The sequence below is a fragment of the Falco peregrinus genome, unplaced genomic scaffold (assembly GCF_023634155.1).
Source record: "Falco peregrinus isolate bFalPer1 unplaced genomic scaffold, bFalPer1.pri scaffold_35, whole genome shotgun sequence".
Lineage (NCBI taxonomy): Eukaryota > Metazoa > Chordata > Aves > Falconiformes > Falconidae > Falco > Falco peregrinus.
The window spans coordinates 2,209,570-2,233,825 of record NW_026599603.1 but is presented as its reverse complement, the minus strand read 5'-3'; the positions used below and the strand labels follow the sequence as shown (position 1 = coordinate 2,233,825).

At 45.8% G+C, this 24,256-nt stretch overlaps 1 protein-coding gene across 1 annotated transcript; it reads right to left on the bottom strand.

Annotated features, from left to right (window-relative positions):
• Positions 1 to 352: 352 nt before the first annotated feature.
• LOC129783361 (radial spoke head protein 9 homolog) lies at positions 353 to 22,534 on the bottom strand. Its single transcript, XM_055793351.1, has 2 exons — positions 21,629 to 22,534; positions 353 to 609 (listed from the first exon to the last, which is right to left on the bottom strand). The coding sequence occupies exons 1-2, from the start codon at positions 21,843 to 21,845 to the stop codon at positions 449 to 451; spliced, it is 378 nt and encodes a 125-aa protein (XP_055649326.1). The 5' UTR covers positions 21,846 to 22,534; the 3' UTR covers positions 353 to 448.
• Positions 22,535 to 24,256: the final 1,722 nt, after the last annotated feature.

Sequence of the window (24,256 nt, the reverse complement as noted above, 5' to 3'; positions counted from 1 at the left end):
ATCCCTTACAGTATGCATGAGCTTTCTACTCTGAGTGCAGCCCTGTTCTGTTTGTCGTTCATGGGTGATAGTAGGCATTCATTCATGCTGTCTCCAAATTAGTTTTTGTGTAAGCATGGTGTCAAGGAAGTGTCATGGTTGTGTAAGCACGTGTAACCAGATGGCCTAGGTTTGATTTCTAACCTGGGGCTTCACCCATCGTGGAAGAAAATGCCATCTGTCAGTATCTAAAGGATCTTCAGTGACACATAACAGGGAATTCAACCTGGAGCTGAAAGAGGATCGCACACAGCAAAGTCCTAAGAAAAGAACTGGGGCCAGAATCCAGGCACAAAAGAATCTTGCTCAAAGTGCAGAGGTTTCACACATTTATTAGAACAAGCAGTAAACAAAAGTCTCCTAAGTATAAAATCTAAATGTTCTCGAGCCCTCATCCCAGACAGGCGAGTCACAGCATGAAGGGCAGATCCAAGTTCTTCTCGCCAGTGCCGAAGCAGACATAGCCGTACTGCTCGGTCATTGGGACATGGTAGAACATCAGTCCCAGCCGCAGCAGGCTCCGCAGCACCACCACAGTGCCTCCCTTCTCTAGCTGGACAGTCCAGGAGCCTGTGCAAGAAAATGCCATTTGTCAGTATGTCACAAGTGCAGTCCCTGGAAGGGAGAAAGAGGCAGCATTCCTGGAGCAAGCTGTCCCTAAGCTGAGAGGGGGGCTGCAGTGCGTTCTGCCTGACCAGTTAACAGTGCACAAGGCTGCACTGGAGTTTGTGACACCTGAGAAAAGGGAAGTGAGGGAGACCAGAAACCTTGATACCTTTTTATCTTTTGTCAGTTCAGCGTTACAGGCTGCCCTCAATTCCAGATGTCTGTGTCTAGCTTCACAGAGTAGCATATTCCATGGCTATGATAGTAACGCCATATGCGTCACAGGAAGGGACCCTGGAGCTCCAGACTTGTATACTTGATCCCTAGGAGAGGCTAGAGCTATTCTTGGATGCTTCTGAGCGGGCAGCAGTTACTCTACCAAGCTGCCACCTACTTGGTCTAGCTACTAGCTATAGAGAGCCAAGACTAGCTATAGCAATCCTGCATAGTATGGAATTTATTTTTAAAATAAACTTGTAGCATTAGTAGTGAGAAGAGGAAGAAGACACTTCAGCTCCAGAGAAGACTGGTTTCCCTGATGCAGCAACTGGGAAAGAGGAAGAGAGCACGAAAAGCAGGGTATTTCTTAGCTCAGAGAATTTTGCAGAAAAGGTTAATTCTCTTCAGTCTTTCCTGGCTCCATCATTGAAGAGGATGTGCGTGGTAGGGGCAAAGGGATTAGTTTCCGCATTGATTTTGCTTTGGCTCTGCGGAGGAGGTTCAGAGCCAGTGTGAAAATGCAATTTCTCCTGGATGCAAGGAGCTCTGAGCCACTGAGTGTTTGTTTTGCATCTGACACAACAGCCTGGGAACAACACAGGAGGGGAGGGGGCTGGAGCATCAGCCTGGATTCAATGCCAGAGGGCAAGGAGCTGCCAAAAGAAGAAAATACCAGCTTCAGCACCAAATCAGTAACGCCTAGAGGCTACAATGTAAGGAAGAAGGTTCCTGCTGAATCTTCATCTAAAAGCAAAAGCAGCAGGCCCAAATAAAAAAGTGCAGTTGGAGCTGTCATACTACTACGGGCCTGGAGTCAAGCGGTCAGGCTGTCTGCACCCAAAGTCAAAATCTGCCAATTCCAGAGTAAGCAGAAAGCCCGTAATGTGTTGGGACAGTTAGACGGTATTCATTCTTGTAGATAATTTTAGGCTCATCAATTTATGCTGTGACTCATGCTTACTTATGTCATGGTTAGCCTGGGGAAGGGCTTCTGTGATTGCTGTCAGCTGCCAGTCCTCCCCTTCCCACTCACTTCTGACTCTTGGCCAATTTTAGTGGCATCTGACAAAGGGTTGAAGTGTTTTAACACCACAGGTTCCTACAACAGGTCTCCACAGGACACGGCCCAAGGGTCGCCTGCAGCTCCTGAAGCTATTTGTTTATCTGCCAGCAGCTGTGGGGAAGCACAGGCTGTTTGGCTCGCCCGGCAGCAGCTATCTGGGCAATCAGTGCTTGTAGCTTTGGGCTCTTGCACACTCACTTGCGGTACATGTAGTCTCTGAAGCAGTTCATGGCAAACTGCAGTAGTTGAGGGCTCGATGGGGGGGGGGGGGAGGTTGAGAGGAAACAATATATATGGTGGCTGCAGAATCAGAAAGGAACACCACAATTCAAAGCCCTGTAAAACCAGGTGTCGTGAGTTCTGCTGCTCACCTGTTACCTCCCTCTTCTCTTTGTATTTCTGTACTTTTCAAAAGTTTCTTGGGCACCACTGTTTCCCCTGTCTCCTTCAGTAGCAAGTTCCACAGGTTGGTTATATCATAATATGCACCGTGTCGTCTTTGATCTGTTACCTTTCAAAGTACCCTCTTCAGTTACGTGCAAACATGGAACTAAATGGACAGCAACACCTGCCTTCCATGGCAGTCACTGAACTTTCTAACAAAGTGACTCTGGCTGCAGGATAGAAGTACAAAAGAGACATTCACATTCTTTTAAGGACTCGGGAGATTTCCATACCGGAGAGCTTACTTCTGACTCACTCAGCTCCATGTTGCCACTAAAGAGAAACAGCTGGAATCTCGGTAAAGCAAAGCGCTACTTCATACAGAGCAGGATCAGTACAGGTGTGTGCCATCTTCCTTGCACTGTGACATTCCTTGCACACGTCCTAGTTAAAGCATGAGCTAGTGTCTTCACACACAGTGGTTTCACAGACAAGGCAACCCCAGTCTCCCATGCAGTCTCTCCAGTGCTACTCATGTGGACACAAACTGAACTGGACCTTGGTCATAGCTGGAGTAAAACCACATATTAATGGTTCAGCCACTGGGATTACAAATTCTAACTGACTGGGTCTCTGACAAAATCTGCATGTTCTTAAGAAACTTCACTACTTGGATAGCATGGAAACCCAGGTGAAGAACGTTTCATGACGAGCCAGATCATCCAGTGGCTGAAGCACTACAGCCATCTGCTGTCAAAGGACAAGCTTTCAAACAGTTTATTGAACTTTGCCTCTAAAAATTTTCACCATTTGCTCGTGGCGGTAGCTAGACTATGCATAGGGGAGTTGAGCAACAAGTGGCAAGCAAATAGGTCTGAATATGTGACAAATAACTTCCATTTCTCCTTTGAACACCGACTCTGCTTTCAGTGCAGGGTTCTTGCAGCTTGCGCTTGCAGAAATGATCTGCAAGCCCTTTATCACGTACTGGTGGTTCTTGCTGCGGCTTTACACATTGGTTTGCAGGGGGGTGACTGTAAACTTTTGAAAGAGTTTCTCTGACAAAAAGCTAATGGAACGAGGAACTCTCATTGTCTTTGATTTAGGACCAGTCCTCTGAGAAGCAAGTCTGTCACGAATAGGACTGTGCCTTGCCTTGCTGGGTGGTGAGAGCCTCTAGGGATTATCTGGTTTGCTAAATGTCTCCCAACATACTGGAAGCATCCAGCAGCCTGGGTACATGTGATAGCTTGTGTGTGTGTGTGTGTGTATATATGTTCATGTACACAGATGAATCCTCTGCCCAAAACTTTTTACAAAGAACAAAAAGAAATGCCTGGAGCATGACAAGTGGGAAAGGTGAGAAGGAAAACAGGTATATTAATGCTCTCATGAACTATATCTGGATTCAGACTCCTTTTTGCTGGACAAATTCAGAGAAAAGCTAGAGTAAATACAGTTCAACTTGATTTAATCCCCTTATCTATGCTCTGGGGCAATACAGTACGTGGATCCATAGTGTCACACAGGCTTATCTATCTCTGCAGAGTATTCATCAGCAGTTAACTCTGCTGATCAAAGGAACGTCCCATGTACCTTCACACCTGGCAGAAATGGACAGAAGTAATTGAAGACAGCTCCATTCACTTTTATGCTTGATCTCTGAAGGCTGTGATGTGCAGCTGTTTCATTTCCCCACTGTCTGTCCAAGCTGCAAACTCCCAAAGGGCTCAGATTTGTCATTTCATAAATGTGAGACCTTTGGGGAATATTAAATTGTTACAGCTTTCTAGCTCTTCTCTGATACTTGATTCTGCATCTAATTCTATGCAAATAGGGACAATAAAGTTTTGCTGATGCTGCATAAGTCTTCCTGTGAAATAAGGACCTAAACAAAACAAGCAGGTTACTTCAGGGCAATCCCACCTGGACTGACACAACACTCGTTGAAGACAGGAAAAAAATTACATGAAACTGTCTGAAACTGTAATGTCATTTTCACTCAGATCCTGTTTTCAGCAAGAATTAGTCATAGAGCTGCTCTTTATTCTGCAGAGCCAAAAAAGCAGCAGCCATGCCACCTTCTACCTTTTACTAACCACATCACTGGGGACATATTTCTAACACAGCAATCAAAGGTGATCTATTCAGTATACTTTTCCAGGCTGGACCTTTGCAACAGACAAAATCAATTCAGAAACTGCACTGATACACAGTGCTGGTGTTTGCCTTCTAAGGAGGCAGCACATTAAAGTTGTGAAACCTAACCACTTATTTTGGTCCTTTTAGAGCCCATTATCTCAGTCTGTTTTTTCCCATACCTCACCACGTTAGCAGCATTTGAGGAGATGGTCCAGAAGACAAAATTATTTGAACTCATGAGACACGGAGCAAGTTATTCTCCTTGAAAGCTTCAAGACAATTGTGTTCTCTTCCATCACAGCTCAAATCTCACTATATTAATAAAAAATGCTTTTTCAGGCCCACCTTTCTTGTAGGAGTTTGAAATAATGATGTCATAAACCACTCTAAAAGTACTTTAATCAGAAGCTAATGAACAGCACGAAATAATAGCTTAAAATGAATATGCCTTCTTTCCTCCTTCAAGAAAATGCCTTAGAAATGCATTTCATAATAAAATATAAAAAGAGCTGAGAACTGCAAAAATGAAATGCTGTTTTTATCCTTTTTTTTTTCTTTTATCCTTTTTCTTTTCTTTTAAACCTCCCTGCTATTACAAATGGTTCTTGGAGTAAAATCATTGCATAGGTAGCTGTAGGTCTCTATTACTATAAAAATGCAGGAGTGGGATGCTGGGTTCAAATCCTTTCTAATACTGGCTCAGAATACCCCATGGCAGTCCCCGTACTGTTCATTGCCCCTGTGTCAGACAACATGTCTCTTGCTGGGAGGCTGAGAAACTCAGAGTATCAGTCTGTAAGGTACACCAAGACTCCTAGATAAAAGTTGTCAGGAAAAAAAATTTACGAACTATTATTTGCATTGGAGGGAATACAAATAGAACTAAGAGACAGCAAGTAAAAGCTGGCTTTCCTAGAGTCAAATACTGATTTTTACTTGCATCTACGTGTGAGCTGTAGCCTATGTTATCCCTAAATCAGACAGCAGAGTTAACTTCACTCATCATGCTTGCTAAGGTACAGGGAACCAGAGGTCATTGCTCTCACACCAGAGATTTCTAACAGTAACACCGCTCTGGTAAGATTTCCATTCTTCAAAATACATTTTTTTAAAAGAGCAAATTAATTCTGAAGCTGCACCCAGCAAACCTAAGGAAGCCAAGCACTGTCTGTGTTGAAACTATTGCCTGTTGCTGCTCCAGAAGGGAAGGGAGGGAGCTGCTGTGTGGGAGGAAAGAGCATGGGAAAAATATCCGCTGGATGAAGATCTGGAGCTTCCTATTCCCTCTTTAGAGCAGGCTGCAGCCTCCACCCCTCCAAACGCAGACAGGAATTCTGAGGAGTTCCTTACATCTTTCCCAAACAAGAAAGTGCTTTGAAGATTCTGATGCTCACCCAGTGTTAAACCACTGCCTTTTTTATGGCACTTCAACAGCTGCCAGGACACCAGAGCTGAATTTCAAAAGTCAGCCTACTTCTCAGCTTCTTCTTCCTTTCCAGTTGCCAATAGAAATCCCTGTCTCATCCCCCATGTCTGTCTCAGCTATGGGCTGAATCTTCTAACTCACAGAGGCAACAGTGTGCGTGAGACATTAGCTTTTAAACAAAAGCCTTTTAAGAAGGTTGTTTGCAGAACTTTCCTGTGGGAACTGGTCCACTTTCAGTATGACCTCTCATAACATTGCTGCTTCGGAGGTGATTCAGCAATGCCTCGTTTCAGTACAAGCTTGAGAAGAAACAGCTTTAAGAGCTAGACAGGCTGATAGAGAGGCTCCATGTCGCAAAAGCTCACAGAGGGTCATAAAAGTGACATTATCAATTCCTCTTCAAAGGAGAAAATGTCTCAAGGGAAAAGCAGCGTCAGCATGGTTGCTCTTACCATTAACGCAATATGCTGCCACATGAGCAGGTTATAACCTACCTTGCTGCAGTTCAGTTCTGAGTGAGGGTGAAGTATGGAGTTATAGCACAAATATTAACACCCACAGAGGGGTAACATAACCGCTTCCCTTTGCAAAAGCAGCCACTGCTTGGCTGCGTGACCCCAGGCACTTAGCTCTGACAAAGCTACACTACACCCATGGGATTTAGCTTCCATTTCCCTCCAACAGAAAATCTAGCACTGCAAAGAGCTTCCTACTTCTAATTTGCTGTCGATAGGAAACAAAGACAAATTGCAAAGCAGAGCAGCTGTAAGGAAATTTTGCTGCACAGACATTTGACGCACAGCCTACCAGCCATAAGGACACACATCCAAACGCTCTTATATGTGGGGCTCAGGCTCCTTCATGCCACTTACTGGCTACAAACTAAATCTCTTTCATTTGCTTGACACACCACTTGCACCCCATACGTTAACACTGCTGTCAATATTTCCAATTCCCCATATAACTATTTCATAATAATTAAACAAAAACACAGACTGGTTGCAGGTTCGGTACTATTTTTAAAAGCCTCCAGAGCCAGGAAAGCACAGTTTACAAACAGTCAGATGCTTCCAAGTGGCTCTTGCGTGGTCCTAATGCCTGCCACATCTTTGACACACAAATACAACCATGCCCAAACTTCAAAGTAAAATGGTCTCGCTTCAGAGGGTTTTTCTCTCCATTATCCTCTCCCACTGGGGATGCCTCTGCAGCACAAATGATTAAGACAGCCCTGGGCCTTCCATTTACGCACAAAGTACCTGTTTCCTGCTGACAAGGAAGACCCAGGCATTGCAATGTTGTCCCAGGAGCACAGTATTCAGAAGCCTCCAAGTACTGGCTGAAATGAGGCCGTACTTAGACATCTGACAACAGTGCTGCTTAATCCGGTTAAGCAGGCTCTGCCCCCAAACCCTTATTCCCCTCCTCATCACTCTTCCATCACAGAGACCACAAAAGTGTTTATTTACTGCTCAGTGAACCAGGTCAGGGAACGATCTGGCTGAAAAATAGTTTAGCCAAAAATAAAGTTATTTTTCCAGCTGAAATCTGGCTGCACAGCCAGCAATGCCAACACAAAAGAAGGGACAATACACAGACATAAATGAGCAGCAAAGGATGGGAAAGACTGAAAAAGCTAGCACAGAAGTAACACACATCAAATTACAGCCTCCCTTATAGCCCAGTTAGTTTGCCCTTAAGTCCTAAATCCACCTGATAATTAGAATAGAGCTAGAATCCTTTTAACTTTTGTTGTTGTCCTTGAGAAAAAGATGCAGACTTTGCACAGAAAGCATCCAGAACAAAGATTTGGAACAGGGCTGTGCACTAGAGGAAACAGCAAGACAATATACAATCAAAACTTAGGAGTAGAAAAACTGGTTAAAATCTGTGCTATTTGGATTCTGACAACTGTAATACTGATCATTGTATCTTGGGTCTTCTGTAGTAAATTTACAAATCTCTCAGAGAGGCAAAGCACCCTCCTTCCAAAGCACAAGTTTATGCTGGATCTTGTCACACTCTGTATTTCTTGTTCAGCTGGTCGCTGTGGAATCGTTTTTGGAGCGTGGCATGAGTCACGCAGCATCTACCTGGGGAGCCCCTGCATTAATCCATCACCTTCGTGGGCTTCTGTGAGCCCATTGGTTGGTAGGAAGAAAAAGAAGGACTCTCGCCCCTCCCTGCTCTTCCTCTAAATCTTGCTACAGGATTTCAGGCTCAATTCAGCTTCTTTGGGGCTTTTGTCACCAAACAAATGTGATGTCTTTGAAAGAAAGATTAACAGTTTGATGAAAGGATGCAATGGACAACTTTGTTCTAGCCTGCTTCCCCCTAGAGCTTTCGGTCACTGTCACTTTCTTACCCACGGAGAGTATCTGTCTGACTCTCAGAGGAGATTATGGCCACCTTGTAAGATTTTGCCTCTCCTGATAACAAAGCACTGGCCACTTTGAGGAGGTGATAATGATGAACGGGGGCTGGATTAGGGGCAAAGAACCTCACATCGATCTCTGAATTCTGAGAGAACACAAAGCAGTCGATGCTGGGATTCAAAACCCATCGAATGCTTAGAGGACATCCAATTCTCTCTCCTGCAGGAGGGGCAAGGCTACAAGCCCTGTCAGTCCCCCAGTTGTACTTCTTACCTCATCATCAAATTAGCAGGACTAGTTAAAAGGGCTTAGGGTGAGGAACAGATGGCATGGATTATTAACTGTTGATATTCTCATACTAAACTAGATACTAAATTCTGGCCCGAATTACCTGAAGAGCTTACCAGTTTCTGAGAAGACTGTCACACTGAGCGTATCCACACAGCACAGTGCAGTTGTGTTGATATTCAAGCTAATTCTGAACACTAAAGATGGCTAAGCATCTTCTAATGCCTGGGATATCTTAGCTGTCTCTGCACAGCACAACCTGCACAGCACAACTGCCATACAAATATACCCATAGATGAACTGTCTCATCCTTTTCCCTCTACACACAGCCACGCACCCATTCAGCATGCAGAATTTCAATCTATATGACATTTGCATACAGTAAAGCAAGACAACGCCCATTACTTCCTCCCTGCAAATGTTCTATGGCCAAAGGGGCAGCAAACAGCAAAGCAAAGCTATAAACAGGGCTGGCACCAATGCCAGCTGCTGCACAGGCAGGAGCTGCCACTCAGAAATAGATCACTCCTAGCAAAAGCTGACCTTGTTGTGACTTCAGTGACATACAGACTGCCCTGGGCTTTCCCCTGCAAGTAATTTTTCATCATTCCCTAGAGAAAGGGCTAGGCCAAGGCTGACCGATGTGGTGATAAAACTACAACTTCTGGTTCTAAGAGGCTTCACCCGCATTTCCCATCAGTTCAGCAAGAAGTTCATCTCCTTTTCATGTCCAATGAACCAGGAGCTGAAATGGAGACAGGGTGGGCCATGATTTCTTTTACTGAGAAGGAAAAAACTCAAATACAATCCCTGGAAAGTTGCTACGGAAGACTCTGCTTCTGTCCTCCTCCTTTCACTGCAGCAGTCAGGAGAGTGAAGGATTCCACCACAGCTCTCGGTTGATGGGCAGCCCTGCTCCAGTATAAACTCATCCAAGGTCTCTGACTAAGCAAGACCCCTGCGGTGATACAGACCTAGGACCCAAAAGCAGTGAATGCACGGCTTTATTACCCATGGACACAGAGCCCAAGGAAAACAGACTCCTTTCCAGAAATCAAAGCAGACCACAGACAGCCAGTCAAAAGCTATAATACTAGCTGGCTCTGGAGTCCTCACGTGGCAACATAGCAGGAGAGGTTCCAGTCTGATCTTGAACTCCTGAGCTGGCAGCACCCCAGCTTGTAAGAGGGACAGCATCTTGTATTGCTCCCAGGCAATGCTCTTGGGTCGCTGCAGGCGTAGCCTTAACAGCCTTTAAAGGCTCCTCAGTCCAAAAACATGAAGAGTGTCTGTTGCGACGGAGGGAAGACGCAGTCGCTCAATATGAGTGATCAGCAGACTTCGTTTATTGTCTCTTACAGTCACCTTTTATGCCTTCTTATAATTAGCTCATACATATTACAAAAGTTAAGCTCATTATTGGTTAGTTGCCTAAATACCAAGCCCGCCCCTAGTTTCTCTTCTGTAGTTATCTCTTCCCACCTGCAACATTCTTTTCCCACCAAAATCTTCCTGTTATTGTGTAACAAGGACAGCCAAAGACAGTGTATTTTGCTTTACTTCAGATAAGCTGAGAGCCATGTGCATTTTTGTCCAGCCAGCTGGACTATGTCTATGTGAACTTTTTCAGCTAGCCAGTTATCCACAATTCCCCCGTTTTTATTTTGGGCGACATAGGCTTGGTTGACAATCTTCAATAACAGCGTTTTAACACAAGAAAACTACATATCTAAGCACTACTAAAACTATTACCATAATGATCAAAAAAAAGAATAATAATAATCCCGTTTGCTATGAGATTGTATCTTTGCTGTCAAAAGTTCGAGTTTTTCATGCATGGTCCTCTGTGTGTGGGATTGGAACAGATGTCGAATAGATTCCAGAACAGGGCCCATCGCAAAGTGCTGGCAAAGCAGCGTTCTCCCATCGAGCTCCTCCAGCGTGCTCTACAGCAGGTTTCACCCAACGGCTGGGAACCCAAATAGTGCCTGAATTGGTAGAAATACAGACATAACCACGCCCCACATAAATCACCTCCACAGGACCTACCCATTGTCCTGTTTTTGCATCCTTATACAGTACTTTCATGTGTGGTGGCCTGGGGGGTTCTGAGCCAGCGTGGTGCCTTATTATAGGCGGCTCATTACTGTCCCCAAACACACACAAATGATTAAGCACAAAAAGGGCTTTCACCACCCTTTCTCTTACATCCTGAATCTCTTTGAACTTTTCTATATAGCGTTTTAGCGTCCCGTTAGCCCGCACTACAATTGCTTGTCCAGTTGGAGAATGAGGGATTGCAGTAACATGTTTAATATTCCACATTTGCATAAAGTGTTTGAGTAGTCCGCTACCATATGCAGGACCGTTATCAGTTTTAATAGTAATAGGCACCCCTAAAACAGCAAAGCAACTAGTTAAATGCCAGCGCACGTCCCGGACCTTTTCCCCGGGCTGTGGTGTGGCCCATAACATATGGCTATAGGTGTCTATAGTAACATGCACATATTTCAATCGACCGAATGCAGGAACATGAGTAACATCCATCTGCCAAACATCATTAGACTGTAGTCCTCGCGGGTTGACCCCGCAACCGAGCCCTAAGCCTGAGTTATGGTGACTACATATAGGGCAAGCCTTCACAATGGCCCGAGCCTCCTCCATAGACAGTTTGTAGGCTCGTGCCAATCCCTTCGCATTTTGATGGAAGATCGAATGGGCTTCTCGGGCTCGACAATGTGGTGCTAATGGGGGTTCAGTAGTGATTGCGACGAGACGATCAGCTCGAGCATTGCCCTCTCCGAGGCCTTCTTCCCACTGGTGGCTTCGGATACGGATCACCGCATACGATTCCGATCTCTGTGCGATTGCAAGCTGCAAGCTCACAAGTAGTTCTGTCAAGCGTTGATTCTTTAATTCACGCACGCTTGCATCTTCAATCCAGCTGACTATGCCGGCAACATAGAGAGAATCTGTGACTACATTCAGTGGGACATCTCTCCATCTAATAAATGTCCAGACCACTGCATAGAGTTCTAGCGTCTGTAGAGAATCCTTTGGCTGCGCTTGTAGAATTTGGTGTTGCCACCCTTGCTCATCTTTCCATGTTATGGCAGCGGTCCTAGAGCGTCGACCCGCATCAGTAAAGGCCGTGAGAGCGTGTGGGATAGGCTGGCTGGATCGCTTCGGCTTAACAATCCAGCCCATGTTCTCCATCCACGACAGGATGGGCGATGGGAGTGGTTTCACTATTATTGCTGCTCCATCGTGGAGTAATGCAGCCTGCAGTTCCTCGGAGTTCTGCAAGTACCACTCCAAGTCGATCTGTCTCATCGGCACCCATATCGTGCCAGGAGGAGTGCCATCCACCTGTAAAATACGACAGCGACCTTTCTTGATCAGCTCCGTCAGCGTCGAGATCTTGTCTTGTATTGTGCGTCGTGGTTGCAGTGGGGGAGCTATCCATTCCAATACGATGGTGGAGTACTCCCCTTTCTCCCCCGTTTTTATTTTTTGCTGTGTTAGAGCACCCATGAGGTACTGAGTGCCACACAAGATAGTCAAATCGATGGGTAACCCTACAACACGCCGATGCATGGAGCGCGCAGTCACCATTGAAGCTATTTGTTGTAACGTTTGTTCTTGCTGTTCAGTAAGCTGTACTGGGGTTGAAGGATCTGTCCCTCTCAACAGGGGGCGTAGTTGATTTAACAGTTCATTGGGGATGCCCACTACAGGCCGGAGCCATTGCAGATCACCGAGCAGTCGTTGGGCGTCGTGAAGGGTTTGGATATCCAAGTGGAGTGACAACTTTTGAGGCTGAATTGTTGTATCAGTGATGCGCCACCCCAGATACTTCCAGGGGCTTGATTCTTGCACCTTTTCGGGTGCTACTACCAATCCCCTAAGCTTGAGTTGTTCAATTAAAACCTGTTTTTGTCGTAAAGAGAAGGGTGTTGGCTGGGCTAACAAGATGTCATCCATATAATGGTAGATTAAAGTCTTAGCCCAGCGTTGTCGCAAAGGTTGTAGTGTGGCAGCAACATAGAGTTGACACAAGGTGGGCGAATTTCTCATTCCTTGCGGGAGGACCGTCCATTCAAAGCGTTGGTCCGGTCCCTCCCGGTTGATCGCGGGTAAGGTAAAGGCAAATCTGCGCTGATCATCTTCATGTAAAGCAATTGTGAAAAAGCAGTCTTTCAAATCTACAATGAGTAAATGCCACCCTTCCGGTATCATAGCTGGGTTGGGTAATCTGGGTTGTAAGGCCCCCATATCATGCATCTGTTTGTTTACCGCTCGCAGATCATGAAGCAATTGATATTTTCCAGACTTTTTCTTGATAACAAAGATGGGGGTATTCCAGGGGCTCGTTGACAGACGCAAATGGCCTTGTTGATACTGCTCTTTAACCAGTTCACGCGCCTGTTCTAGACTTTCCCTTTTTAACGGCCACTGCTCTATCCACACTGGTTCCTCTGTCTTCCATCGGAGTGGGATCGGGAAAGTCCAAGCAATGGCCGCCCCTAGAAAGGGAGGTCTGAAGTGAGGACCATCCCCATTTGGGCCAAGATATCGCGGCCAATCAAAGCATGCACCCCCTCAGGCAATGGAATAATTGAGACACAACAGTTTATAACTTTGTCAGCTATAGTCCATCGCAGAAGGGGGGATTTGCGAGCGAGGGTCAATCCCCCCACTCCTGCAACTGTAGCGTTGGTCGTACAGGTTGGCCAATGCGCCGGCCATTTGTGTGCACTGATTATAGAGACATCAGCGCCAGTATCCAACAGCGCAGTAATCGAGAGAGTCTGGTCTCCATACTGCACTGTGACCGATCGCCGTGGTCGTTGTTGCAAGCCAATAGTCAATAAAGCCATTTGCCCTGTAGACCCAAAGTTACCTTGTCCTCGAGGTTGTTCTTGCAGTGGTTGGAGGGTGCCTGCAAGATGCGGTAGTGGAATCAGCTGGGCTATCTTGGTCCCTTTAGGTATAAAGAGTGGGGGAAACAGCGTCTGAGCCATAATATGAATTTCTCCGTGAAAGTCCTTATCAATCAGTCCCACCAAAACATTGAGTCCCAACATGGTGGCTGATGAACGCCCGATGAGTAATGCTCCAACAGCTTGTCCGCGTATACAAACTGGGCCTTGTATGCCAGTAGCAAGTTTTGTAGGCTTTGAGTCCAAGAGGGTACAATCTACTGTTGTTGCCAGGTCCAAGCCGAGGCTTCCGCTGGTTGCAGGTCGGAGAGGAAAGGATTTTGTGCTGCTGGGCAGGCAGCCGCTTTTTGTGTCAGCGCGGGGCGGCTCTTCCCGCTGGGTTGCCCGTTTCCCGATCGACAACAAGCAGCTTCATTGTGAGTGTCCGAGCGGCAGTTTCGGCACCATACGGAGTTGGCATTGCAGTCCCGTCTCACGTGTCCGGTGGCACCGCAACGGAAGCACCGTAGACGAGATGGGCCGCGGTCATTTGATCGCCCAGCAAAGGCTTGCAAAGGAGCAAGGGCTGCTAAGACCTGACTCTGGGTAGACTGCGCCTGCTCTTTTAAAGCACTCCCTAGTTCTTTTATTGCCTGGACTAACATAGCCTGGGGCCCGACTGGCACTTGTGCCATTCTTTCCAAAGCTTCTTCTATGGTCCATGTCCCTGGTAGCATAGCTAGGATGTTACGTGTGGCTGGGTTACAATTCTGTATGGCACACTGCTTTAAAATGGAGCCTTTGAGATAGTCTTGCACCCCAGCCGCCTGTATGGCGTTTGCTACCCGATCAATAAATAACCCAAATGGCTCCTCTCTTCCCTGCTTGATTCCCATATAGGAAGGGATTCCCCCGGGCTCCTTTATACGGTCAAGCGCTAGTCTAGCTAGCCTCATCGCTTCCTTTGCCTTATCCGGTCCCATCAGTGCCTGCGCTTCGGTTCTAAAATAGGGTCCTAAACCCATCAGCTCCTGTAAAGTAACCCCATGCAGTGGGTCCCCTGGCTGTCTAACCACTGCTACCGATTCCTGACAAGCAGCCTGCCAATGAGCGTTAAACAGAAGCTGCTGATGTTGGCTCAAGATTAACTTCATTATACTGCGTATGTCACTCGGGAGTAAGATATTAGTTCCCCAAAGATAATCTAACATTTGCCTGGTGGGTTCCCCTTTTAAACCTGACTCACTCACCGTAGCCCGTAGCTGAGTTAATAATTTCCAATCTAGGTTAGTGAGAGAAACCGTGATATTCCCCTGCGCATCTGGCTGTGAATACGTGACCGGGAAAGCCTCATGCACGATTCCCGCGGCAAAATCGCGTTCACCCTCAAGCATAGCACTGTCTGCTATCTGCTTCCAGACCTTTTGCCTATTTTGGGCAACCTGAAGGCATTCTGCAGAAGGATTCGTACATTCCCTACTCTCTACGGGGTTTTTACGGTCTATCTCCTCGCTTACGTCATCATTCCCCGACGGGGGCGGGGCTGAGGGATTCAACGAGGGCGGCGACGGGAAGGGCGACTGGTCCCAGCTTCCCGCAGCCCCCTGCTGAACCGTCAGCGTACGCACCGAGGGAGGCAGCGGGCAATCGGGGGGGGAAGCCGATTCCCCCTGCCGTGCGGCTACTGCAGTCCCGCTTGCAACTCCCAGCCGCCCAGAGGCAGCAGCAGCCGCTCTCTGTTCGGCTCGATGTTGCAAAAGGGCATTAGTGACAGCCTGCCACGGTTTCATCAGGTTTTTGGCAGTTTTATTGTCGGATATTACTTCGGCAAACAGCGTGTCCCCATAATTACGCCACTCTGCATGCTCGAAAACCGTATCTGGATTCCCAAAATGACCCCTCGCTACCCCATAAGCTAATAACCCTGGTAATTCCTTTTTACAATCTATGCCCCGAATGCTCCGCTTTTCTAAAAAGCCTTTGAGCAAATCATACGTCGCTTGTCTCTCCGTGCCGTGGTCAGCGCTGTTGCAGCCTTTGCGAGACTTCGGCGACGCGTGGCCGGCGGGACCCTCTGTAGGTGCTCCCGGGCGCGGGGACTGTGCCCTTCCGCCTCCTGCGCTGCTTTCAGGACCGGTACCCGAATCTCCGTCGAACCGTGGCTCGCAGGTTCAGCCCTCTCTAGGGTCCCTGTTCGGGCGCCATTTGTCGCGACGGAGGGAAGACGCAGTCGCTCAATATGAGTGATCAGCAGACTTCGTTTATTGTCTCTTACAGTCACCTTTTATGCCTTCTTATAATTAGCTCATACATATTACAAAAGTTAAGCTCATTATTGGTTAGTTGCCTAAATACCAAGCCCGCCCCTAGTTTCTCTTCTGTAGTTATCTCTTCCCACCTGCAACATTCTTTTCCCACCGCAATCTTCCTGTTATTGTGTAACAAGGACAGCCAAAGACAGTGTATTTTGCTTTACTTCAGATAAGCTGAGAGCCATGTGCATTTTTGTCCAGCCAGCTGGACTATGTCTATGTGAACTTTTTCAGCTAGCCAGTTATCCACAAGTGTCTCTACTTTTGAAGGATGTAGGAGACATGCTTACATATTTGTGTACATCCATTGCATGCCTGTAATCACTAAGGGTGCGAAGAAAGCTATTGAAAAGCCCCAGGACCATTCCAGAAATTGCCTAAGCTTGGAAGGGACAGAGTAGCTTCTCCATACCTACAGTTCAGAAGGTCAATATACCACACACAGCCTGGAAACTCAGGCCATACCTTCTCCTCAATTTGATGCTGCTCTCGGTGCTTTTCTTTCTCGTTTTGCTGTTCTATAGTCTCCTTTTCTGTGCTCAGCACTGACAACGCCTGGACCACAGTGCGCCCTGCTGGAAAGCAGCAGCTACGGCCAGCCTGGAACTATTTCTAGGGATGGATGACTTCAGTTTTAACAGAGAACTTCAGGTACCAATGCTTTAAGTAATAGCCCACTGAGCTAACTGGTTCGATTTTTACATCCAAAAGCCGACTGTTCTGATGCACGCTAATCTGTTTTACTCCTTCTGTACTACTGTGTTATGAAGTTTGTCAAAAACACTTCTATAAATGTCAGGTAACTCCATGGGATGCTGTAGCTCAGTTTCACACATTTACCAGACCTACAGATCACCTCTCCTAACCAGGAATGAGGATAGCTGTGAGCCACACTAGGAGTTTTGTTCTATGTTTTGGCTACCTCTTTTTATCCTTGCTAATATGAAGCACTACCCTCTCATTCATTATGGGTCTTTTAGTTTGAATTTCAGCAAGACAGCTTGAAAAGCCTTGTCCCCGTGTGGCTCTTGGCAGGCTAAGAAGTAAAGTGCTTTGCTCTCAGTTTTCACAGAGCTGGGGAGGTGCTGCTTATTGTTAAGCAATGAAAGGGGAGGGCTCAGGTCACATCTGTGAAATGTTAGCGGAGAAGGGAGGCTGGGTGAAAGTAGGTGGCCAGCACAGCATAGCACTGCTGGATTTTGCAAGGCCACTGGGGAGATAGCCATTTGCCTTAGAGCCCTGATAACGGGCAGGCTTGCTCTCTGCTAGCTAGCTGGGGGTTGTAAATACCTCTGCAGACACAGACTCTTCAAATGGCTGGAGACTAGGCTGATAGAGGATTAATCGCCTGGAGGGTGGGTCGAAAGGGAGTTAATTAGCTGTGTTAATGCATGGAGATAAAGCAGGTTCGTGCCTCCTGGCCGCCTTACTTCCAGCACCTGGACTTTTGGGGCAACCAAGATGGAGCTACCAAAATGGGCCTTGAGAGTGGCCAAAGGAAATTATCTCCCACTTAGAAACGCAGCCTCTCTATCTTCAAGGGCCCATTAAGCACCAGCTGTTGCTAAACCGGTAAAAAGCATGCCAATGAAGCTCAGAGAACAGGAGGTTATGAGTGTTCTAACCCAGGCTACTGTTCAGCAAGTTTGCAGAAAGGCTAGTGCCCAAAGTATTCAGCCAAGGAAACAGCCACAAATCCCATTGTCTGCAATGCTGTGTAAGGAATGCCTCAAAATCACTGCACTTTCAGGTGAAGAAACGGAGCTACAGACTGAGTGGCTGTCACTTCTTCCGCAGTCAAAATGGTAAACGATCTTCTCTCTAGGCACTTCTCTGGCTGAATCATGAAACAGCAACTAGACAAGACCCACTATGATCCACCCTGCCACTGTATACCCGTTTAGAATGACGCTACGAAATCCCAGCATAACAGAGCCAGAGCAATTACATCTGAGAGGTCTCAGCTCCCCAGTCTACCCTACACAATGCATGGCAATGTCAGGAATCTCCTCAGTCCTCTTTTGAGCCTTCGTGTGTCATAGTTCAGAGTGTAAAGCCAGCTGTACTGAGAGTCCTGTGCTTAGAGTCGCTGTCTCAGGAGCACATTGCCACCTTTGCATTAATGTCACTGACAATGAAGAAGCCCAAACTAAAAATCACCCTCTATGGCTGTCATCAAGTTTACAGCCAGGCATATCAGGAAATCACCTGTTCTGTACTCCTACATTAAACTTAACTCAGTTACTCATGTCTGGGACTAGCAACTTAGATTTGCCTTTGGCTAAAACACAGTTCCCAGGAAGACATCCGGAATGATGCTAAGATACCAAGAGACACAAATTCCTCCATTATCCTTGTTAGCCGGTAGTAATTTTACTGTTAAAATTTGTACCTAGTTTCTCATTTTCATTTTTCTGGCTATAATATTCAGCTGCTGATTCCTGTTACGCCTGTCTCTGCTATACTAAATAGATCTTCAATAATCAATACTTAAACTCCATGGAGTATTTACACAGTGTAATACAGTCATTCTCATGTTCTTTCCTGCAAGATAAACAGATTGAACTGTTTATGTCTCTCACCAGCCCTTGAATCCTTTTGTGGCTCTTTTCTGTAACTCTCCAGTTTTGCCATGTGCAGTAATCCAGTCCTGATTCCACTAACAGCATGCGCAGAAAAAAAAAATCACCTCCCTGTTCCTATTTGCTACACCCTTGTTTATAAATCTACAGATCAAATTAGCCTTTTAAGTTTCAGGATCAGACTGGGAGCTGATGTTCAGTGGGTTGTGCCTGGATTTCCTTTCAGAGCCACAGCTTCCAGAATACAACTCACAGTCTGGCTTCCAGTCCCTGCTCTTAGGTCTGTGACTTTGCAAGTAGCTACATCAAAATGTACTTTCTTTAAGCAAGCCCAGTTTACCAGATCTCTGTAGCTGTCCTGCCCTTGTCATTATTTGCCTCTCCACCAATTCTTTACTCCTAGATCATTTATAAATAAGTTGAAGAATACCAGTACTGGCACTAGTCCCAGCTGAATCCCCTTCTGACCCTCTCCAGAAATATGCCCATTCAGTGATTTCTAAATTAGAACTACCAATTAAGATAAGTTTAGGAGAATATTTCTGCAATGCTGGGATTTATTAAAGGTTAACATCGTAAGTATGCCACAAGTCTCCTGAGATAATGATTTCAGCAGTAACTTACCTGGCTCAGCCATTTTCATTTTTTGACACACAGTAAAGGTTGTCTAACTACCCTCCCATAGCAAACAGTCTGAAAACTGTCTGAAAGAGTATTTTATTGTCTTCATTTCATGTGAGTCCTTATTCTTCCCCAAAACAAACCAGAAAAAAAAATTGAGCATTTCTGCTCTTCCACATTTCTTATCAGCCTTTTTACCTTCACCATTTAGTGACAGCTTCCAGTACCATTACTATGCTTTCTTCTCCTATCAATATGGTTGAAAAAGTCCTCCTTATAGTTGTCAGGGACTACTGCAGGTTATCCTGGCTTCCTTGTCATTTTCTACTCAATATAAATTCCAAATTATATCAATCATTACTTGTTCCCAACTTTCTGTATTTCTTTTATATTGCTTTTTAAATTCTAATTCCTACCCTTATTCCACCAGTGAACTGTGGTAGGCTTTCAGCCAGAAGCAGCTCTTTATTGACTGGGAGTCATGACTTGTGAATAAAGTCTTCTTTTATAAATCCTGTTTCCACTCATATCTTTTCCTATCCACATTTTTCTTTTCCTTTGCCTCCAACATACCTCCCCTCCCGCATCAGTTTTTAACTGCATCAGTTTTTTAACCTGTTGGTGTCCCTTATCTCCATATCAAAGTGATCTGAGTCAGCAATCTGTAACAAAACTCAGAGTCAATTTATTGCTTTTCTGAACTGTACTTTGAAAGCACCAAAGACCTGAATTCTGCATCCCCTGTTTTACTTCCTCCCAAGCTTTCCAGTCTATGCTAGTACCTTAGGCTTTCTCCCATCCCCTTTCATTTGTCCTTGCAGAATGTAGCATAGCCTGATCTGATACTATGGTGACAGTAAAATCATCCTTCCCCCTCCATTTTCACTTTTCCCATCATGTCAATGCTTGACAGGTGACCATTATTTCATACCTATGCAACATTAGGTCATCAAGTGAAAATGCTGTAGGCATGCTAGGAATTTCTGCTATTTTTTCACCATTCCATTACCTACAAGCACATGTAAAACTGCCACAACTCTAGATCCTGACATGCTACCACCCAGGGTGCCAAACTCCACGCAACAGAAAGGACCACACTGGCAATCTGCCAGCAGCTGAAAGGCTATATCTAATTGTGCATAAAGTTGAGCAGATTGTCTGCTTAGACTAGAGCAAACAAGCTTATCTTTAATGCAGACATATGGCCAGCAAAACCTACAGATCCCAGCATGCAACATTATGGCCAGCTGGCCACTTGGATCAGAAAGAAGCATTACATGATCTGATACTGTGGTGACAGAAGATCAGTATCACAACCCCTCCATGTTCAAAAATCATGAGTCAGGCCACTCAAATTCATGAGTTTGGCTCAGAGAGCTGGCGACTTTAGAGGGGATAAGCCAATTGAATTTGCTTTTGAGACAGGGTTTGCATTCTCCCACTTTTCTCTACAATCATTTACAAAAATGTATTTTTAAAGTAAAATCTAATTTACACAGTCACTTGTCTCTGGGAGCTGAGACACCAAGAAAAACCAGACAGACTCACAGTATGATTAGGGGAGGAGCAGCAACATAGTCTGAACTCTTGAAGTGCACAGATAACCCAATAGACAGACACACGGACAGAATCTGGAACCTGCAATCACCACAGATATCACTGATAAAGATGAGGGTGGCAGACAGTTTTGTTACAAAACTCCAGGTTCCTCAATCTTGCACTAAACTCTCTGCTTTTACCGTTGTTTCCTTTATTCAATCTGGTTTAACTTCCTTTCTTCCCACCCCTCAGCTGTCATATAAAATGTTCTCTCTGCCTCCAATTTTCCATTCTGTAAGACACCTCTGCTCTCCTATTATGACACCCCATACATTTGATGACAGTTACACCCTTGACAGCCACCACAGATGTTCAGTTTCCAATTAATAAAGAAAACTATTCCAAAAGGGTTGTTACTTTTAGACAGGTTAAAATCAGCCCTTAATCTCTCAGTCCTGTTCTTTAGGTCTTTTAAGGGAGAATCCTAATGCACGCTGGGAGCATCACTCACATGTTACTCAACCCGGTCAATTTTTTGTGTATTTATTGAGGGCAGAGATGATTTTGGCTTCGGTCACAATTCTAGAGTCAATAGATTTGGGAATTCCTACTTCTGCTCTGACAATAACTGTTCAAGAGTGGATCTAGCCAAGAAAGACAAGAAAAGCTTCGGGTCAAAATGAGGGGATTGGCCAGAGCTATGAACAACATGTCAGGAAATAGAAAGAGCACTGTCTGCGCTGGGTCAGGACCAACATGAACTGGCAGAATTGAAAGAGGGTAATTCAAGACCCAGAGTTTGAGTACCTTGCAACCTGGAGTGAGGGACATTGGCAGAGCCATGCAGATAAAGTCAGCAGAAAGCCTGTGTCTACCTCCTGTTCTTTTTTTTCCCCCTACATTTTCACAAGCAACCAGTACTTCAGGCAACCTGAATGCTTGTTAAAGGGGGGTGGATTGATCTTTCTTTAATGTCAGAGCTCCTATCTGCATGTGATAGAGTGCAATTAGAAAGGCTACATGCCTTGCTGATCCTGTAACCTCAGCATTTCCCAGACTACTCAAGACTGCCTTCCCTTTCATTGCATCTGTTGATTCTTCTACCTTTACCTTGTGGGATATCATGCTCCAGAGAGTCTAGAAAGTCAGTGGATGGGTCGAGGTCAGCCTTTTCCAGCAGGGTTTTATTCTTCAGGTTAACAGGCTCAGTGAAATGGAAATAGGAACTTAACTTTTTTGCCTCCATCAAAGAAAGACCTGCAAACAGCCATTGATGACCATTAATAGAGTGAGCTAGGCTAACGTTCGTCACACCATAGAGTATCATATCATTTCTCTAATGCCCACAACATAGGAAAAAATCACAATCTTTCTTCAGTGGACTCCACAGAAGACCAAAGACTTGCCGGAAATGGGTGGCATCAGTCATCAATGATGTGCATTGCACGCCATGCTAAGTGCAGTCCTAGCTGAGCAATGGGCACTGAGTTGAGACCAACCCTCTGTGCCCATTTGGTTACACCCTATATCTAGAGAACTCACTGCAGCTATAAGTGCTAACCGCTGACATAAACTATGCGCAGCAATGGCGGGTCCCACCTTCCCGGTGGCGCCGGCGGGCGCAGGCGGCCGGTGTGCCGGGGCTGAGGGCCCGGGCGGGCCGGGAACCACGCGGGGCCGGTGTACCTCAGTGCCTGGCGTGAGGCGGCAGCCGTTCCCACGCGGTGCGGGGCTGAGGGGAGCGGGGTGGCCGCGGCCCGGAGGCCGTGCGCAGGCCTGGGGCACTGCGGGCTTCCTGGGCAGGCAGGGCAGGCTGTGCCGGGCCTGTGGGGAGCCAGCCCCGGCCCTGAGGGGCAGCAGCCCGCTCGGAATGCGGTTAGGGGTGGCTGCCCTGCCTAGGTCAATGGCCTCCATTTCAAGAGGCCCAAATCCAAATGTACGTCCAAAAGCAGGAGGGCATACAATTACACCAGAAAGGATACCACAAAGGGCTCCACCTTCCTCATTTGTTACATGAACGGCAGCAAAAAAAAAAAAAAATTAAAAAATCCAAACCTCTGAATCTCACTACTTGCAGTGTCTTTTTTTACAGTTCTTACCTAGCTCGTGTACTTCTATAACCAAATGGCTTGTTTATAAACAGCAGCACTCTGTGCTTTCACTCTTTGTGAATGTCACTCTTTGGGAGCTCATTTTGCTGAATCCCATACAGACAGCCATGAAACAGTCCCTGCCCTTGCAATCTGACTTAATACAAAATGCAATAAATAATGAGATTGTGTGGCTGTTTAAACAAACAGAATTTGTTTGACATCTTCAGGAAGTTGAAGCTTTTATATGTGTGCATTATATAAATAAATATATGTGTATGCACTTACATTTAAATCCATTGTCACATCATAAATTCTTGGGTTTCTTTTTCATATGTTTCCTGTTCATTTCTAAGGAAAACAGTGATCCTGGAACTGCTGCCTGTAACAATCGTCACCTGCTGATCTGTCACGTGAAATCTTTAATGAGCTGTGCAGCACACAATCTGACCCATTAGTTTTATGTACGCCACACAAAAAGTGACTCAGATTCCTGAAGATTAACCACCTCTCCTAGACACGAATCAGGCAGAACATGTAGGAGTGACTGCAAACTTTTTGTCCATGCTGTCACCTACCACTGTGCCATAGTCTGATTTTCTCTATGGGAATTGGCATTTTCAGGCTTTGTGAGCTCATTTAATCACTGATGTCTCTAGAATCACATGTTAATATGCTATGGCTATCTGGCTAGTAAACAGAACTGCAAACCAGTCAGAGTCAACCTGAGATCTTAAGTGATTTTCTGCCACTGTCAACCACAGCTGGATTCAAACCAGCTGCTAACAGCTGAGAGGCTCTTTAGCCTGTTATGGATCTTCTAAGCCACCCAGTGTCTAGTTTTTGCCAGTCCTGATTGAAGATTATCAAAAAGGAAATCTATAGCTTAAGGAAATTCTTCCTGGTTCAGTGAAGTCTGGTGGGTAACTGTACTCTGCTTTGCTTTGTCTTGACCCCAATTACTAAACACTGATAAGGATCAGGAAGTAAGTGGTTGCATTATTTAACAAATGAAAGGTCAAAAGTGCTGCTATTCACTAAGGTCAAAGGTTACCATCACTGTTATTAAACAGTTTGAAAGCAGTTTCTCCCATCCGTTGCCATCCCAGGCTGGAGCAGCACTCGGGCAGCCAGGAGGGGAGAGAGGCACCAGGCATCATTCAGCCGGCTGCTGGCTAGGCAGCTTTGCGTGGACACCTGCTTCAGGGAGGGAAGGTGCCATGCTCCAGCAATGCCCAGCAGCTCCAGTCAGAGGACTGAGCTCTCCTGCCTTTGCACAGAACATGTGTGTACCTGTGTGCCAAACAGCTTTAGCTCCTCCCAGCTCCACTCATTTAGAGCTGGCATCATTTTGGGTGAGAAATCAAACTCAGGTTCCCTTCCGCTCATCTTGAGCAAGGTACTGAAGCTCACAGAACTGTTTACAGCATCAGAGTTAAAAATCCTGAAGTACCTGTAAGTTAATGCCGAGTGCACAGTGACTCCTGTATGCTTGCACAGCTTTATAAAACATTTGAAAAAACTTTCAGTGATTTAGGAGGAAGCTAGCTCACCTTCCTTTGCATTCTGTAGTATACCTGATCTCAAGAGAAAGAAAAATAGTTATTAATCCATGTCAGCATTTCTGCTGGTACAGATTAAGGCGGCT

Coding starts and splice junctions, on each gene's coding strand:
- LOC129783361 (XM_055793351.1), bottom strand. CDS start 21,845: ATGATACTCTATGGTGTGACGAACGTTAGCCTAGCTCACTCTATTAAT. Junction 610..21,628: donor GGAGCATGATATCCCACAAG/GTAAAGGTAGAA, acceptor TTTCTTGCACAG/GCTCCTGGACTGTCCAGCTA.